Genomic DNA, 19501 nt, shown 5'->3' with positions numbered 1-19501 from the left:
TTGAGTGGCTGAGGAAGACAAGCTGCCATACTAATCTTAATAATTTCTATTTGTTTTAAGTTTTAATGCTTCTCTTTGAGTCTAATTTCAGTGGAAAAGACTTGTCTCTTAAAGTTAATTTCTTATTTTTCACAACCATTGACAGACATAACCAAAATATAATTGGAAGGAACTAATGAAATAAGGTGAATATTTGATATGTAATAATACTAATTATTGGGAATTTCAGCAGCTCAAGATTTTATTCCATGGTGATTTTTTTAATATTATAAACAAGAAAAAAATACAATATATTTTGGCACTACAATGTATCTTGTAAATAAGGTTCATGGCAGGGAACCATATTTACAGTTCGTTACGACGAACTGCTTGAAAACTAACTCTTTTTTTTCTTTAATATTTCATGTGTTGTCCATTAACAAATCTTACTAATTAAAAAGAAACTAATAGAAGAATATTAAAAAAGTTAAAGTTTTTCAATTACAATTAAATAGATACCGTCAAACTCAGATGAGTAAAAAAATGTCAAATATAATATTTCACATAAACATAACATACGAAAATATTATGTTAAAAATAGAAAATATTAACCTATTATTATTTTTTTAATTACAAATATTTTTTAAATTTTTTTTTAAATCGTTATAATTTAAAATAGATGATGACCTTAAAGACGACTCTCTGTGGACGAGTGTGGAAGGGGGGGGCACTGGGCCGGGATAAGGAGAGCTTTTGGGTTGATCTGCATGAAATATAATAATAAAAAAATGAGTCACCCCACATTGATAAACGAACAATATACAGGATAAGCCAATGCCCACACCCAAATTCTAGTAAATTTAAGCCAGTCACTTGTAGTTAAAACTGAATTTTAATACTTAAATCTTTTCTGCAAACTCTTTTTCAAACCTGCCAGATTCGCAAAATATTATATTTTTGGGTAGAAATGTTACAGTCAACCCCAGCTAGAGGTTGCTCCGAGTCCATATATAATGATAAAATTTGTATTAAGAAATTTATCATTACTTCTTTGGAAAAAAATTCTATATTTTTATATTTTTAAATGTGTATTTTTTACACAAAAGAAACTCTTATTTACTGGCATCACGGAAATATTATCAAATTATCAGTTTCAGTAGTATTAATTCAATGTTATTTATCTATAACTTCTTAATGCATAACACTTTAGGCTACTATGCATAAAGCTGATGAATAATGAACTAAATACATTTATTATTATTAATTACCTGTAAGTTGTTAATTGTCCCTTGGGAAATGTATGATTATATTTCAAGATTTCTGAAAGTTAGATCTATAAAGATGATTTGATAACACTAAATATAAAAATACGTTTACTCTTTTTTTGAATTTTTATTAATCTTTCGGTTACATTTAAGCATCTCCCAAAAAACATTTTTCATTAGTTGACGAAAATTCTTTATTAACTGAACATCTTATATTGACTACAGAGTCTACAAATATGGAGTCAACAAACTACTATATCCCTTCAATATCAGCAGTATTATGTTCAATTACATGTTTCTTTTAGTTTTTTATTGTGAAAAAGCACAAAATTCACCCCTGTGTGCTATCAAGACGGAACGAGGTAAGATTCCATTTATTATTTTAGAATGGTAGCTTCTCTTTTGGATGCTTTACCTTTCCATTGTACTCATTTTTGTTCATTTACATTTTTTTCGGTATCTTGGGGATGAGGACGGAGTAATCATACTAGGGTGAGATAATGTTTAAAAAATAATAATTTGTTGGGTAAAATTCTACTTTAGCTAGGCCACTTTTGGCTATCTTGGAACGTGGGTATGTTTGGAAATGAAACTTCCAGTGACGAGTCAACAGGATAAAGTATGTCCCGGACAGATATTTTTAAGTACCTATTCCTACTCTTTGTCCCTCTAGAATGTCCTGAAATTTGCCTTTTGAAATTTTGAGAAAACAACATTTTACCATAATTTTCAGTCATCAGTTTCTTTTTCTCTGGCTTTAGTTCTGAAAATACAATTCCTGTTGTTTGAGTAGAATTTGAAATGTTTTTGTAAAAATTTAGGATATGTATTTGGATAGCTTTAAAACCTTATAAATTGGGATTGAGCAAAGTTGTGAAGCTGAAAACAATTTTTTCGTACTTCATTTAAGCACAAGATCTCTTTTGTAAGGAGGTTTCACTTTTATAACACACAGATTTTTAAAGGTCAGGACCTTCTACAGGGAGAAGGAGTTGATGTAGGTACTTCAAAATACCGTCCCAGTACAAAATTTAGCCTAGAGGACCATCCCTGAAATTTTCATTTTCATAACCCAAACCCGTTACAATATTTCTAAAATTAGTTAAGTATAATTTTACCAAATTGTCATTAAAGCATTACAAAATATTTTGTATATGGCTTTTTTTTAAGTATCTGAGTAGCCTAGCCTAACGTATTATCTCACTTAGAAAGGGGATCGTCTACCATAGGATGGGGAAAAATATCTCTTTTTAGTAAATACACTCGTGTAACAGAGCGTAGTGAGGATGGGGAAGTAGCCCGCCGTTTTCCGCGGGGCTTTTCTTCGGGGAGTTGGGGGGGGGGTGGGGGGGTCGGAGTTATATGGGAGGATCTTTGAAGTTTTTCAACTGAAAGTAAGGAGGAACATCAAAACTTAAAACGAACAGAAAATATAACGTATATGAGTGGGGTCGCCCCCTAGTGAATAACACGCTCTTCAATCCAAATATTTTTTATTACTTTCATAATATCTATTTATTATAATTATTTTCATTTGTGCTTAAGAGGTAATTTTTAATTAATTATTAAAAAATTCTAACTTTATCGTAAAGAGCATGGTATTGACTAGGGGTCAAACCCCCTACTATACGTATTAAAAATATATTAAAATACAAGATCGTTAAGTAATTTAATTCTTAATTTAAGCATATTTATTACTAATAAAAACGTTCGTAAATAAAATTAAACAAATTTCGAGAAAGCCATTTACCCAAATAAAAGTAAAATTAATATACAAATTTTGTTTTAAATACTCATGTACGGTGAGCCAAAATCAAAACCTGCATTAATTCAAAATCGTTCCAAAATTAAATAAAAAAACAAGTTTTTTTAACTGAAAGTAAGGAGCGACGTTTAAACTTAAAAATTAAAGAAAATATTCAGTCTATTTAATAGTCTTTCCCCTACGCCAAGCCTCGATATTTTATATCAATATTTTCTGTGTAACCTGAATCTAATTTAAAAAAAAAAAAAAAAATATAGTAAAAAGAGAGTAGGTGAGGAGGGGACCTCCCAATTAATATCAGTAATATTGTCTTAAAGTTGTCTGTTTAACCGTCACTCATTAATTTAAGTTAAAAAAAACTTGTTTTTTTATTTAGTATATCAAAATATTGATATCAAAATATGAAACGACATCAAAATATGTAAGATATCAAATATTTCGGTCCCCTTAACTTATGTTTGCTTCAAATAAAATTTTCACTCTCAGTTTTGAATGTAGAAAAAAATATAGGATTATATTAGTTGGTAAACTTTACATGCATTTTGTTTTATTACGCCTACCAAAGAGTGCTCTTTTACTATTTTAAATATTAATTTTTAGCTGAAGGAAAAATGTTCAAGATTAATAATTTCGGAAAAACAAGTCAAAAAAGTCTCAACTATACTGCTAATGGAAATCGAATCTTTATTGCGCCAGGAAACCCATAAAAAAGCTGACGTAAAGTGTTACCCCTTTTATGTTAGAGATTTACCCAATGGCAAAGGTAAGTCAAACTAATGAATGCTTTAACTGGTTCATTTTATCTTTACCGACCAGTTTTATATTTACCGGTTCTACGGAAAATACCTCCCCACACGGGGTTACCGGCCCCTATGGAATATACCCCCGGAAACTTCCCCCCGGTGAAAATAGCCCTCCGGAAAATATCCCCCGAAAAGCACATGGAAAAAAACCTGTACATCCCCCCCCCCCCAAATCCCCCCGCCAACCACCCACTCCAATCGTGTAAACTACCCCTCTTCCCCATCCCCTGAACCACAGCAAATTAATACTATTTTCACTAACAAAATTAAACCCCCAAAACTACCACCATACCCTTCCATCCGACAATCCCCCCCCCCGCGCCCCATTGACTGAGTCTTAAACGTATACCATTCTAGGTTGAAGAGAGGTAGACAATAAACCAATTCACCTGCGGGTTATCGTCTATCAGTGTGGTCTCTCCGTGGTTTTGTGGTTTGGAGGGAGGGTGCTTCCTGACCGAGTGCAGTTTAACGAATAAACATACCGGCTATATTCTAGCAATAAGAGATCGAAAGTAGTAGCAAGACTGTAGATACACTACGGTGTTGGTTTTATACTTTTTTAAATACGCCCCAGGCCCCCCTCCTGTTTTTTTTGGGGGGGGAGTAATAGTGATATGGAGAGTTCAAGAGACCTACCAGTCATGGGGGGCATTTTCCAGGGAGGTGTTTTCCGACGGGAGGGGGTATTTTCTGGGGGGGGGGTAAAATCCGGAAACAATTTAAATGAACAAAAATTTAAAGAAATAAATTTTTTATGACACAAATTTTAAATTAAGGGTAAATTTTTAATAGCAAATGATATTTTTAAGAGCTTTAAAAATTAAAAAAATTAAAACGTGCTTAAACTTCTATAATGGAGTTCTCTCATTGTTTTGTAGTTTGGGAGGGAGGAGGATTCCTAAAAGAGTGCATTTTAACGAATAAACATCCCAGCTATCTTCGAATCATCAGATAAATACAGACGTAGCTCTAAGGGAGAGACGAGAAGGGGATGGAGGTAACCAGTTGGATATAAAACTTTGACATAAAGTGTGAGATTTGGGGTACACAAGTTTTCTCCAGAAAGGAGAGAATCCAAAAGTTAAAAAGGATTTTTATGACTGATCATGTTCGGGTTTTATGATTTTTGTCTTTAAGCAGGCACAACGGAGTTGCAGTTAGATTGCAGATAATTAGAGACAATCTTCGAGTAGTAGTAGTGTTGATTATTTAGTTATGGTGATGACAAATTTTTAGGTGTGGGTATTAAAGGGTTTTGTGGTATTAAATATTTATTTGAGATGACTTTAGTTCTAAATTAAGATAGAGTCGTTAAAGATAAAAATTTAAAAAATTTACAAAAAATATAAATCGACAATTTTGGGACGGGGGCGAGTAAAAACACAAATATATAGATGGGTCGTTTACGAGGGGCATATAAATGGGGTAATCATTCACGTTAAATGGAAAACTGGTCTGTACGACGAAATCTTGTGGCACGTTTATGCTTGAGTTACATTAAAGAGTAAAGGATGAGCCCCAACAGCCGAACAATTTTTAACCCCTGATGGCTTTAAAAAAAAATGCATTGGTCTGTTTGAGCAGCCACGCTAAACCTATCACACTTGTCTAGATCAGACCTTCACTAAAGCTAATGCACACAGGGTTGTCAGTCATTAATATATCATAGTGAAAAAAATTTTATACATTTTTATAATAAATAATTTCAGACTGTCATTAAAAATAAGTTTTGTTCCCACAATTTTCTTGGAGATATTCGTCGATATGTATATTTATGTTACAAAATTTCTTAAATGTTTTATAACTTTTACTTTCATTTAATTTTTAATTAATATTTTAAAGTATGATTTGAATATTTTATTTATTAATAATAATGAACGAATATAGCTTTTCATAAGTATCAATTATTTTAAATATTGAACAACTTAAGAAAAAACGAATTTAACACGGCCAGTCTTCTCTTACTGATATATACGTTATTTTACTTATAGACTTCCCTTGTTTTACTTTTCCTTAATTCACGTATATTTTTTTCCAAAATTATAAACAATTTTTTAATATAATTACAGAACGGCTATGGGTCTCATTAACCTCGTTTAGAAATACACTTTTGTCCATCCATGCAGATCAGTCTACTCCCTCCATGAAGAGTAGCCAAAGTCCTTGCTAAGGCGTCACTAATAGTTCTTCTATAAATCGCCGATTTATTCTTTGTGAAGGCGATATAATATTTATATTTATTTTCTTTTCAGAAAAAGGAAAATTATTGGCCCTCGATTTAGGGGGAACCAACTTTAGAGTGTTGCTAATTCAACTGGGTGAAGCCACACCCGAAAAAGAATTCGCATGTAGAGAGTTCCCACTGCCAGAAGTGATCAAAAACTCATCGGGTGATGTCGTAAGTTCCACTTTTCATTATAATATTCGTTTGGGATTTTTGTTACAGAAATTATCACCAGTGGAGTGTTAAAAAATTTCGTCTTTGGTTATTATTATTATAACAAAATGACTTAAATGGTGTGTCTGTGCTAAATAGTTTAAGTTTATTGAAATGACTTAAATGTTTGAGGTTGGAAGGTGAATAAAACGAAAATCATGTATTTAAGCTTTTCATCTTTAATGTATAACAAGATATATTTTCATTTTTTTAAATTTTATTGTTACTTATTATTTTATAAAAATTTTGTTACAATAAATCCATTATCTTTCAGATTCAACTCTTTTTTTTATTTTATTTTTTTAAATTATATTACTTAAAAAAATATTAATAAAAATTATCTTTAGTAGTATGCATTTTAATAAAGTTAGCATTATTATAATCCGGAAATTTGAATTTATTTTTGACAAAGGAAGAATCTCAAAGAAAATAGAGTCACAAATGTCATGATCGTCACACACTTCCTTATTAATTCTTGAATGGTGTCATCTATTTGTGGTATGTACTTTTTTTAGTTAATTATTACTTAAAATAAATTAAATCCCAATCAGTATATAATATTTACATCAGAATCCTGAATACATCGAATCTTACTTTTTAAAAAGATATAATATAAAATAGAGCTCTTTTTAAAGTTCAGGAAGGCATTTTTTTTCAATTTTTGTTTTTAATAAATTAATTTTGTTAATTGAAGATACAAAAATAGAACATTAGCCCACGTCTTTAATTTATAAATATAAAACAAGCTCATATGTCATTCTTCACTAAATTTCTTAAAAAAAAAAACTCTAAAAATGTAATTATATTCATAACGTAATTTTGTCTGTGAATTAACTTGACAAAAAGATAAGGATTATGAACCAACAACTAACAACCTTAACAAATAAACCATTCTGTTTTTTTTTCTAGTCAGTAATAAGGTCCGTAAATTTTATTAAAAGTATATTATGTCTCAAGTAAAATTTAAAAACAAAAAAAAATAAAAAAAATTATAAATTTCATAAGTAATACATTATAAAAACTCATTATATGATACTAAACTATTTTAATTTTTTTCAGATTTTTGATCACATTGCGGATTGCCTTGCCGGCTTTGTAAAGGAATTCAAGGTTGATAAGAAATTCTTCCCCTTGGCTTCACGTTCAGTTTTCCATGCCGGCCAGAAGGCCTTACCAAAGCTAAACTTGTCCAGTGGACAAAAGGATTCACCTGTCCTGGGGTGGAAGGCAAAGATGTCTATAGATTACTTCAAATAGCGATTCACAAAAGACGAGTAAGTCTCAGTGGTTTTCTACTTTCTTCTTTTTTACCTCTACGTTCGTTTTGTCTTAGCTTTTCTTATTTCATATTCTGTTTTTTGCTGTTTCACAATAAAAAGACGTAATTTTCAGGGTTGTTTTAAACCAGCAAAAAAGTAAGCTGCTTTAAACAGAAACAGAAAAGGTATTTGCCATATAAATTTCTGTAGATTTAGTAGCATAGAATTTATTAATTTGCCACCCTCGGTGGCAAAAAGGGTACGTTAAAAATATAAAATACAAAAAAGAGTGTCCAGGAAAATCTTCATTATTAATATATCATCTAGTATCACTTTTGTATTTGACATCAGTTAACCAATCTCTCTTGATAATTCGCCAAACTCCCGACGGTTGATAAAAGAGCGCAGCCGCCTCTCTTCGCCGGTGTTTGAAGCTAATATTCCTCTTTCTCCCTCGTTATGACTGACTCTCTTTTTGTTTGTATTCCCCGGTCGTAATATTTTAATGTTTTTCTATTGATTTAGTGTTTGATTTAAAAGATATGCATTCACCCTCTAGGACAGGCCGAGGAGCATGTTGTTACTTATAACAATGTATAAAATGTATTTCAAATGGATAATATTTCCTCTTTACACCCTCCCATGAAGTTCACTAGTAACTTAAATCTCTTATATTACAACCACTTTTTTTTCATTTTGACCTAGACGATTGGCAAAAAGGGCAATCTTTCATCATTCATCCAAATAATGTGCCCTCTTCATATTAACCTTTCTCTAATTATAGCCCTAAAAACTGGAATTGAACTACACTTTTCGTACAGCCTACTTTTTGAGAGACGATGAGTGAGTCGGGCCCCCAAAACACTCTGCTGGCACTTTCTCTGGAAATCATTTGGCAAATCTTCCTCAAATAACTTTATTTTGACAATTTCAATTAAAAATAATTTCATATTCATTTGATCTTCTTGCTATTTTGCATAATAAAAGTTTAGTTTAAACTTATACAAACTAATTAAAATCATAAAACAATTGAAAAATTGTAATATCATTTTTGAAAAATGTTGTATATTGTTTAAACTACCTCTATGTTTTAAAAAGCTAATTTTTCAAAAATAAAGTCACAAATGAACAATATCTTTTTGTCTTATAACTAACATCTTCCAATTTATCTATCCCTATCAATTTTGATCCGAACACAGTATCTAATTTGATCTCTTCGTCTCCCTTTAGGACGTTCAAATTAAAATCATGGCTGTCCTTAATGATACGACAGGGACTTTAATGTCTTCTGCATATAAACAGCCTGACTGCAAGATTGGGCTTATAATTGGTAAGTTTGACTTATTTGTTCACAAAGCTACTTAACACGAGTACATTAGACAACTATATAACAAATATTCTTTTCTCACTGGACCTATAATAGATTTATGGATATCTGAAAGCTGGTAGTTTGTAATAATTATCCTTCTTTTGCTTATTCAAAATTAAACATTTTTTAAAATATAAATTTGCCTTGTCACGCTGGATATTGAAAGTGAATAAGCATAGATAGTTAAATAGACTTTGCATAGGTTTCCATCTTTATATATTATAAACACTACAAACTTGTTGATTCCCAAAGCTGATTCGTTCAAACTATTTTTAGCTAATTTTTTGCTGATTTTTCCCTGACGGTTATTTTCTTTAAATTCGACTTGATTTATAAATTGTCTCATGAGTGATAGCAATGGTTAGACTTAATTTTTTAACGTCCTTGGTGCTGCCCTTTTTCTATCTCGCAGGGTATAATGCGGAATGGGTTACACACAATTTTTGGCAGACTTGGTTATGTAGCCCATCTCTCAGAAACATTATCCAAAATTGGTTTTTGAGAATTTTGAGAATTAGTTTTTACATCACTACAGAATTAGAATTTACATCACTTTTCGTCTCTATATATTATTAAATAAAAAAAAACAAGTTTTTTCAACTGAAAGTAAGGAGCGACAGTAAAACTTAAAACGAACAGAAATTATTCCGTATATGAAAGGGGCTGTCCCCCCTCAACACCTCGCTCTTTACGCTAAAGTTTTTTATTATTTTGAAAAATAAAGTTGTGAGACAGATTCAAAATTTAGCGTAAAGAGCGAGGCGTTGAGGAGGGGACACCCCCTTTCATATACAGAATAATTTCTGTTCGTTTTAAGTTTTAATGTCGCTCCTTACTTTCAGTTTAAAAAACTTGTTTTTTTTATTTAATTTCTGATTGTTTTTTAGTTAATGCAGCTTTTATTTGCATAAAATTTTTACTTTTCTTTTGCTAAATGGATGTCTTTACAAATTAACTTACGTAACTAACTTCTATGTTCGTATAAATTTCTTCTGGCAAAAAATACAAAGTTGCAGATTTTTGCAGATATGAGCTTGAAACGTATAAGGTAGGGTTTTCTGATATGCTGAATCTAACGGTGGGATTTTCATTAAAACTCATTTGCTTATGGGGGATGTTTCCCCCCCTTGTTAAAAATCGAGTAAATTTTCACAGGCCCGTAACCTTTGCAGCGTAATGCTCAACTTAAAAAAATTATATATTTACAATCAGCATTATAAGCCCATTCTTTTAATATATTTATTGACATCAAAATTCCGTTTTTAAAAGTTTCGATTACTATTGAGCCGTATCGCTTGTTTTTTTATTGTTTTTTTTTTATTACGTATATGTTATTACGTATATGAGGGGGGTATACCCTTAGTCAAAACAAACCACTTTACGTTAAAAGTTAAAAAAAATTTTTATTAACAAACCCCAGAATCACAAAGGCCGTTTAATTAGAATAGACAGCTCTTTTGAAAGCACTAAAAAAACTGTAGCGTAAAGAGCGAGGTATTAACTTGGGGGAGAACCCCCTCACATACATTATAATTTCTGTTCTTTTTAAGTTCTAATATTCCTTCTTACATTTCAGTTGAAATGTAATTATTCCGTATATGAAAGGGGCTGTCCCCTCCTCAACGCCTCGCTCTTTAAGCTAAATTTTTTTATTGTTTTAAAAAATAAATTTTTTATAAAGAGTCAAACTTTAGAGTAAATAGCGAGGCGTTGAGGAGGGGACAACCTCTTTCGTATACGGAATAGTTTCTGTTCGTCTTTAGTTTTAATGTGGCTCCTTACTTTCAGTTAAAAAAACTTGTTTTTTTATTTATTTTCTGATCGTTTTTTAGTTAATGCAGCTTTTATTTGCATAAAAATTTTACTTTTCTTTTGCTAAATGAATGTCTTTACAAGTTAACTTACGTAACTAACTTCTATATTCGTATATTTTTCTTCTGGCAAAAAATACAAGGTTGCAGATTTTTGCAGATATGAGCTTGAAACCTATGTAATAGGGTTTTCTGATACGCTGTATCTGACAGTGGGGTTTTCATTAAAATTCTTTCACTTGTAGGGGATGTTTCCCCCCTTTTTAAAAATTGAGTAAATTTTCACAGGCTAGTACGCTTTGATGAGTAATACTAAAATTTATAAAATCTATATATCTAGAATCAGTATTATAAACACATTCCTTTGATATATTTATTGACATCAAAATTCCGTTTTTAAAAGTTTCGATTACTATTGAGTCGTATCGCTTGTTTTTTTATTGTTATTATTATTAAATATATGTTATTACGTATATGAGGGGGTTCTTCCCTTAGTCAATACCACTCTCTTTATGTTAAAATTTAAAAAAAAAATTTGATTAACAAACCCCAGAATCACAAAGGCCGTTTAATTATAAGATATAGCTCTTTTGAAAGCACTAAAAAAAAAACTGTAGCATAAAGAGTGAGGTATTGACTTGGGGGAGAACCCCCTTACATACGTTATAATTTCTGTTCGTTTTAAGTTCTAATATTCCTTCTTACATTTCAGTTGAAAAAACTTGTTTTTTTATTTAATTTCTGATCGTTTTTTAAATAATGCTCGGAAATCCAGCGCCCCCTTCATAGAAATGTCCCTTACCCCAAAGAAACATCCTCCACGGAAATATTCTCCAGAGTTATCCCTCCTCTAGCCCCCCCCCCCTCCAGAAAAAATCCTTCCTGAAAATGGTTGTATACTTCCCAATAACCAATAAATAATGCTGGCAAGTCCGGCGCCCCCTTCATGGCAATTTCCCTTCCCCCGTGAAACCTTCCTTCATGAACAGATCCTCCAACATAACCACCGACCCACCCTTCCCTCCCACTACCAGGAAAAAAACCTCCTGAAAACTTCTGTATACTTCCCAATAACCAATACTATATGTTAACATTGGGTAAAGTTCATAACTTTTAGCCCTCCCTCTGGGTACTTCGGGGGATTAAGTCATCCTAAAAAACATATTTATCATATTTTCGACCATGCTGAACAAAATGGCTATCTCAAAATTTTGATCGGGTGACTTTGGGAAAAAAATAAGCGTGGGAGGGGGCCTAGTTGCCCTCCATTTTTTTTAGTCACTTAAAAAGAACACTATAAAGTTTAATTTCCATTCAATTTAGTCCTCTTACGACATTCTAGGACCACTGGATCGATACGATCACCCCTGGAAAAAAAACAAAAAAAAAACAAACAAACAAATAAACATGCACCCTTGATCTTTCTTCTTGAAAAAAATGTAAAATTCCACATTTTTGTAGATAGGAGCTTGAAACCTCTACAGTAGGGTTCTCTGATACGCTGAATATGATGGTGTGATTTTCATTAAAGTTCTATAGCTTTTAGGGGGTCTTTCGCCCTTTTTTTGAAAATCAGCCAAATTTTCTCAGGTGCGTAACTTTTGATGGGTGGCACTAAACTTGATGAAAAATATATATTTGAAATCAGCATTGAAATTTGATTCTTTTGATATATCTATTGGTATCAAAAACCCGTTTTCTAGAGTTTCGGTTACCATTGAGCCGGGTCGGTCCTTACTTACAGTCGTTACCGCAAACTGTTTGATTAAATAAAAAAAAACAAGTTTTTTTTAACTGAAAGTAAGGAACGAAGTTAAAACTTAAAACGAACAGAAATTATTCCTTATATGAAAGGGGCTGTTCCCTCCTCAACGCCTCGCTGTTTACGCTAAAGATTTTATTGTTGAAAAAAATAGAGTTGTGAAAAAGTCAAACTTTAGCGTAAAGAGCGAGGCGTTGAGGAGGGGACAGCCCCTTTCATATACGGAATAATTTCTTTTCGTTTTAAGTTTTAACGTCGTTCCTTGCTTTCACTTAAAAAAAACTTGTTTTTTTATTTAATTTTTGACCGTTTTTGAAATAATGAAGGTTTTAATTTTAGATTACAGTACATGAATAATCAAAAAAGTAAATGAATTTTAATTTTAATTTTATTTGGTCAAATGTCTCTCTCGAAATCTGTTTAATTTGATTTACGAACGTTTTTATTAGTAATAAATATACGTAACTTACGAATTAACTTACGTAACGAACCTCTATATTCTTATATTTTTAATACGTATATTAGAGGGTTCGCCCCCTAGTCAATACTTTGCTCTTTAAGCTAAAGTCCGAATTTTATTCCAATTCTTTAAAAATGACCCCTTAATCACAAATGCCGTTAATTAGAATAAATAGCTCTTATGAAAGTACTAAATAATCTTTGGCTTAAAGAGCGAGGTATTGACTAGGGAATGAACCCAATCATATACGTAATGTTTTCTGTCGTTTTAAGTTTTGATGTTGCTCCTTACTTTCAGTTAAAAAACTTGTTTTTATGTATATAATTTCTGATCTTTATTTAAATAATGCTGGAAAATCCGGCACCCCCTTAATAGCAATGTCCTTTCTCCCATGAAAACTTCCTTTATGGTAAGATCCTCCCACATAACCCCCGACCCACTCCCCCCCCTACTACCAGAAAAAATCTCCTCTGAAAACGTCTGTATACTTCCCAATAACCAATACTATATGTTAACATTGGGTAAAGTTCATAGCTTTCAGCCCTCCCCCTGGGGACTTAGGGAGATTAAGTCATCCTAAAAGATATAGTTATCATATTTTCGACCATGCTGAACAAAATGTCTATCTCAAAATTTTGATCGGGTGACTTTGGGAAAAAAATGAGCGTGGGAGGGGGCCTAGTTGCCCTCAATTTTTTGGTCACTTAAAAAGAGCACTAGAACTTTTAATTTCCGTTCGAATGAGCACTCCCACGATATTCTAGGACCACTGGGTCGATACGATCACCTCTGGGAAAAAAAAACACACATCCGTGATCTTTCTTCTGGCAAAAAATGCAAAATTCTACGTTTTCATATATAGGAGCTTGAAACCTCCGAAGCAGGGTTCTCTGATACGCTGAATATGATGGTGTGATTTTCATTAAGGTTCTATAGCTTTTAGGGGGTCTTTGCCCCTTTTTTCGAAAATCAGCCAAATTTTCTCAGGATAGGTAGGATTTTTGATAGGTAGGATTAAACTTGAAAAAACTTATATATTTGAAATCAGAATTAAAATCTGATTCTTTTGATGTATTTATTGGTATAAAAATTCCGTTTTCTACAGTTTCGGTTACCATTGAGCTGGGTCACTCCTTACTTACAGTTCGTTATCATGAACTGTTTGATGGACATTTGTTGATTCCCAATTGTTGATCCCAATTGTATAACAATTTGTTGATTCCCAAAGCTGATTAGTTCAAAACATTTTTAGTTATTTTTTTGCTGATTTTTTTCCAATGGTTCTTTTTTTAAATTTGACCTGACTTATGTTTTAATGATTCAATTTTTTAATGACCTTGATAATTTTATACATCTAGTCCAGTGTAATGCAAAATAGACTGCATTCTATTTTTGGCAGACTCAGTTATGTAACCCATCGCCTTAAACTTGTTGTTACTTTGATTGTTGTTACGTGTTCACAAGAACTTTGGATGAACAAAATTTTATCCTCTCTTTTGCTGATTGTTGCTTAGGGTTTCGAATTTTGAAAAATAGAAAAGGAAACTGAGGAAGAAAAAACAGTCACTGGGATAAAACATGTGACTGGGGGCAGCTTAAAAAAGAGTTCGATGTAAATGACCAATATCGTATGAATATAACAAGTGACTAAAATAACACACAAAGTGAAGAAAATTATTTTGAATTGTAAATTGAAAAAAGTAAAAATAATTTGCAACAAGAAATTTTAGTTTTACTGGAGCTATTCTAAACGTAAAATTTGTTTCTTATTATAAACGCAGAAGGATGATATTAATTCTTGGATATCTTTTCAATTGAAGACCGTATCTTGGAATGAATTCAGATTGCAAATTATTTTTAGTTGTGAAATTTATTGAATTTCAGATAATTTTATTTCATGTAGTTATCTTTATATCCTTTATACATTTTATTGCATCCTACAATTTTATTTTCATAAATTCTAGGCACCGGGACAAATGCTTGTTATGTAGAAAAGGTTGAAAATATGGAACTCTGGGACGGGGACTCAAATTATTCTAATCAATGCATAGTCAATACCGAGTGGGGAGCCTTTGGAGATAGTGGCTCTTTGGAATTCATCAGAACAGATTTTGACAGAGCCTTAGATTCAGTCACTCCAAATTGTGGAAAGCAATTGTAAGTATCTTCAATTTTATGTCATAGTAAACTAAGAAAATCTGGAATAATATTGAAGGCATTGGGAGTGGGGTAAAAATACGAAAACTGATTTCTTAAGAAATAGGGAAATTTAAATTGTGCTTTTGTGTTTGTTGCTTTACGGTTTTGTGCGTATATTTTTCCTTTTTATCCGAACTTGAAGTAAATAACAGCAGATTAGATTGAATTTTGTTTGCTCTCACAGTATAATCAGGTTTAAAACTTATATAAGATCAATCAAGTTTTTGCTCAGTGATACACCAAAATCCAGAAGTATGTATGGCTCTGGCCAATAAAACAGGAAAATAAAAAGACCAACATAGAAAGGTATAAAAAATACTACCCGTATTTCAAACCTGCGATTTCAATGAGTCGCACCTTTACGCCCCACTGACGCATATGGTGTTAAAAGCAAAGAATATCTGTCCATTATAAATTAAAAACACACGTTTTTGCCTCGTTTTTACACGTATTTGCCTACGTGGATTTCCGCAAACTAATTTTAGGGTTAAAATAGATTGTAAAAACGATCTAAAAAATTACTTTAAAAACTACTTTTTTGGTATTTTAATTAGTGAATTATTATTTGGATCTGAATTTGAACAATTTTTTTTTGCTTGGATTGTCCGATTTGATAGCTTGATTTAAGAGATCGGCACAAGGCAGCCAAAACTGCGCAAGGCCCTACAAGGTTTATCCTTTTAAATTAACCAGTATTCTAGCAAATACATTAAACTAAATTTATGAATTTATATTATGAATTTATAATACATTTAGGAATTTATGGCAATCATATATGAGTTAATTCCAATTTTTTAATTAATAAAATTAATCAATATTATTTTAATTAATTAATTAATATTAATTAATAAATCAATAAAATTAATACGAATTAGAAGAAACCTTAAGAGGAAGTTTAGGTCAAAGATTTTTCGAAGTATTGACTCAAGACTTAAAAGCACAAACCTGAGTCATAAACCTCCCTCATTTCGCTAACTTTGTACCTCAAATAGACATCCTTTATATAAAAAAAAAAAAAAAATGAGAGTTTTGCTTATTTTTCTTGCCCTAGCTGAGAATTCGTACAGGGAATTATATATAGCAGCCATGCAATTATAACTGTCTCTTTGTTAGTAATTCACATGAAAATTTATATTTTCGATGCTATTCATAATTTCTAACCACTGTTTCTATCTTTAGATTTGAAAAAATGATATCTGGCAAATATTTGGGTGAAATTGTACGTCGAGTTTTGGTATATCTGGCGAAAGAGGGCCTGATATTCAATGGCAGTTCTTATAAGAGTTTATTGGAGGTTGGTGGATTTGAAACTAGGCTCATCAGTGAAATAGAGAAGAAGCCGGAAAATGATATAACTGATTGTGCACGTATACTTGAGGAGTTGGGGCTCACCGATTTCAGCCAGGAAGACTGTGCTACAGTTAGGTAAGATTTTAGCCTGCATTGTTATAATTTTAAGTATTTATTTTAGGTAATCTATGCTAAGGTACTTGTGTTTTAATATTTATTTAATATGTATTTGAATACATTTAATATTTAAGTACTGGTAAATCAATTCATTTAATAAATTTATTGATTTTAAGGTGCCTTACTATAATCATGGCTTATTTGATTGTTTATTTAATTTATTTATAAATAAAATAATTATTTATTGAAGGTGATTTATTAAAAACCTTTTTTTTAAGGGGATGGGGGGTAAAATTGAAAGAATTAGATAGCCAATATTGCTTTTTAATCCAGTAAGGTAAATGTAGTTTGACTATAATAAATGTTTTATTTCCTCTCTATTTCTACTTAGGCTTAAATAGTTAGCAAGGGGAAGAGCATGAACATCTACCCTCTTGAAAAAAATGACAATTTTACTTAAGAAGTTTCCTTAACATAGTACAGTTAATCAGACTTTGGACTGTCTAGAAAAAATTAGTCACAGGAAATGCCTATAAAGACTGCCAAAATTAGCAATGCTAGAGGTTCAGCCCAACAACACACGTACCAGTTTCAATTAATACGTATCAGCATAGAAAATTTTTACCGCCAGTACACTTTTTGGGCAGGGTATAATTAAACAACAAATTTCAACAAAAGCATATTTTATTCTGCTTTAGAAGAATTTTAATTTGATAAATAGGTAATAGAAGAGCTATGAGAAACCTATAGAAATTTCTTTTAAGGAGTATAAAACAAATACAAACGGATTCAGAAAATAAGTTTAGCAGTGCCTTTACCTGCCCCCCTTTTTTGTACTAAACCTATTTTCATGTTTTTACTTTCCGTTTTAGAGAGCCGTTCCCCTTCTGCAGAAAATATGCTTATTTAAGCAGAATAAAATAGATATAAACTGATTAAGAAGTCATAATTTTAGTCAGTGCCTTCGCCTACTTCTTTTTTTTTTGCAAAACCTGTTTTGATATTTTTACTTTCTGTTTTGGAGGGCCGTTCCCTTTTGCCAAAAAAAAAATTTTTCTTTAAAGTAGAATAAAATAAATATAAACGGATTAAGAAGTCATAAATTTAGCAGGGCCTCCGCCTGCCTTTTTTTTTTTTTACAAAACCTGTTTTTACATTTAATTTTTGTTTTGGAGAGCCTTTCCCTTTCAGAAAAAAAACAAATTATGACTAGATCTTGTCTGAGAGTTCTTACCTGCTAGTCATATGGTCAAATTTAGGCTTTTGTTTGGTCATGCGACTATAGAATTTGATTTTGGGTAAAAGCTTTCATCGAAATTCCCGTTTAAATTTTGACATTGTTTCTCCTTATAAGAATGACCTATTAAATCTTTTTGTTGTTCCATATTGTTGAAAATAAATGACTATTCCAATTATTGATTCTCACAATTACTTAATCTCAAATTTAAAAAAAGATAAATAAAAAGCTCAGAGAGATTTACCTTTGTTTATCTGGATGCAGTTTACTATTTTTCAGTAGTTCAAGGTTTTGACATTTCGATATTATTTTGTTTATCTCCTACATTTTGTGTTTTATTTTTAATTTGTGTGTCATTAAGAATAAAAAGTGAAAATTTAATCACTCAATTTTTAAAATATTCCTAAATTTGAAAAAAATATTTAGCATCAAATCGGATACCAAGTTCTCTTCTAGCACCAAACTTCTTTTTCAAATCAAACTTCTAGATATTCAATCTAAATATGTTTCACTTCAAGTCTCAACATGGTCGAGGGCCTTTTCTGCTGTTCTTCATTCTTTTTATGATGTGCCTCTTTGTTTCTGTGTCTCAACTGTGCTTCATATAATATGACAACGTTCCTAGGATAAGTTTAATATTTATTTGAAAAGAGACATCTACCAGGCATGACAAAATGCGTTTTGCATTGTTTTCATCAGTAACAGGTCCTATTCCTTTATTTAGCTTATCAATCAAAATATCTTCTACTTCATGTTTTTTGAACTGATATAAAACGTGAAAATGTTGATCAAATTTAAAATAATAGAGAAAGGGTTTTGGTGTTAAGGCCTAGTTGACAACATCCCTATCAAACGTATAATTCAAAAGCAGGAGGGGGAGTTATGTGAGGAGAGAGGCCTTATTTTCGTGATAAATTTCGCGTAACTTCATAACTTTTCCATACATTGCTTTTCTAGCTCACTGTTCATGAAAAACGGAGTTTCTTGTTGGTGTTACCTCTCTTCTATTAGTATCTTTCTGTAGAATTTCAAACCCGAACCATATTTTTTTTCTAGGTAGCTAAGCAGTGATGATATTATGATTCTAAAGTACATTACTATTATTATTCTTGAGCGTTATAGTGAAATAAAAAGTTGTTTTTTCTCCCTTTAGATATGTTTGTCATCTAGTTTCGAAAAGGGCCGCTTTCATGGCTGCGGCTGGAGTGGCAACTCTTCTCAACAGAATAAATGAAAAGAACACAATTGTATCTGTCGATGTGACATTGTATAAAAAACACCCACACATCCGTAACCTAATGACACAAAAAATAAAGCAGCTAATCAGGCCTGGATTGACTGTGAGTACAACTCCTTGGTCTTATTTTAAAGAGTGTTTTGATATCACGTACGCAAAATTCATTTTTTATTTACAAAATCTAATTTTTAAAGAGTGGTTCTGCAATGTCAAAACTAATTACATTTTGAAGCAAGTGTCCTGAAACAGATACTTTAACGTAAATATATTTTTTTTATAATCTTAAACACCTGAATCTTTGAAGAAAAGCTAAAAAATTTTTAAGCTTATAAATAAATCAGGAGTTTTCTCTCAAAATAAGAAAGAATTGTAGATTTTTGAGCTGAAGTGAAAATAATTTATGAGTAATTTAAAAGACTCAAAGAGCTTTGAGACAAAATTAAATATTTAAAGTTGCCTATTGAACGTAAAAAAATCAAATACAATAAACTTAATCAGGAGTTAGCAG

General features: G+C 31.4%; 1 protein-coding gene across 1 annotated transcript in view; it reads left to right on the top strand.

Annotated features, from left to right (window-relative positions):
- LOC148952758 (hexokinase-2-like) overlaps nucleotides 1-19501 on the top strand; it is a 53470-nt gene that overhangs the window by 11055 nt on the left and 22914 nt on the right. Inside the window, 8 exon segments of the mRNA XM_089087771.1 lie at nucleotides 3610-3772; nucleotides 6068-6213; nucleotides 7312-7366; nucleotides 7369-7526; nucleotides 8742-8841; nucleotides 14878-15070; nucleotides 16292-16537; nucleotides 18910-19096. Of these exon segments, the coding sequence (XP_088943897.1) occupies nucleotides 3610-3772; nucleotides 6068-6213; nucleotides 7312-7366; nucleotides 7369-7526; nucleotides 8742-8841; nucleotides 14878-15070; nucleotides 16292-16537; nucleotides 18910-19096 (1248 nt within the window).

This window comes from Artemia sp. Qi Xiang Cuo, chromosome 4, assembly GCF_049724085.1.
Source record: "Artemia sp. Qi Xiang Cuo chromosome 4, ASM4972408v1, whole genome shotgun sequence".
Classification (NCBI taxonomy): domain Eukaryota; kingdom Metazoa; phylum Arthropoda; class Branchiopoda; order Anostraca; family Artemiidae; genus Artemia; species Artemia sp. Qi Xiang Cuo.
This window is presented reverse-complemented; position numbering and strand designations above follow the sequence as displayed.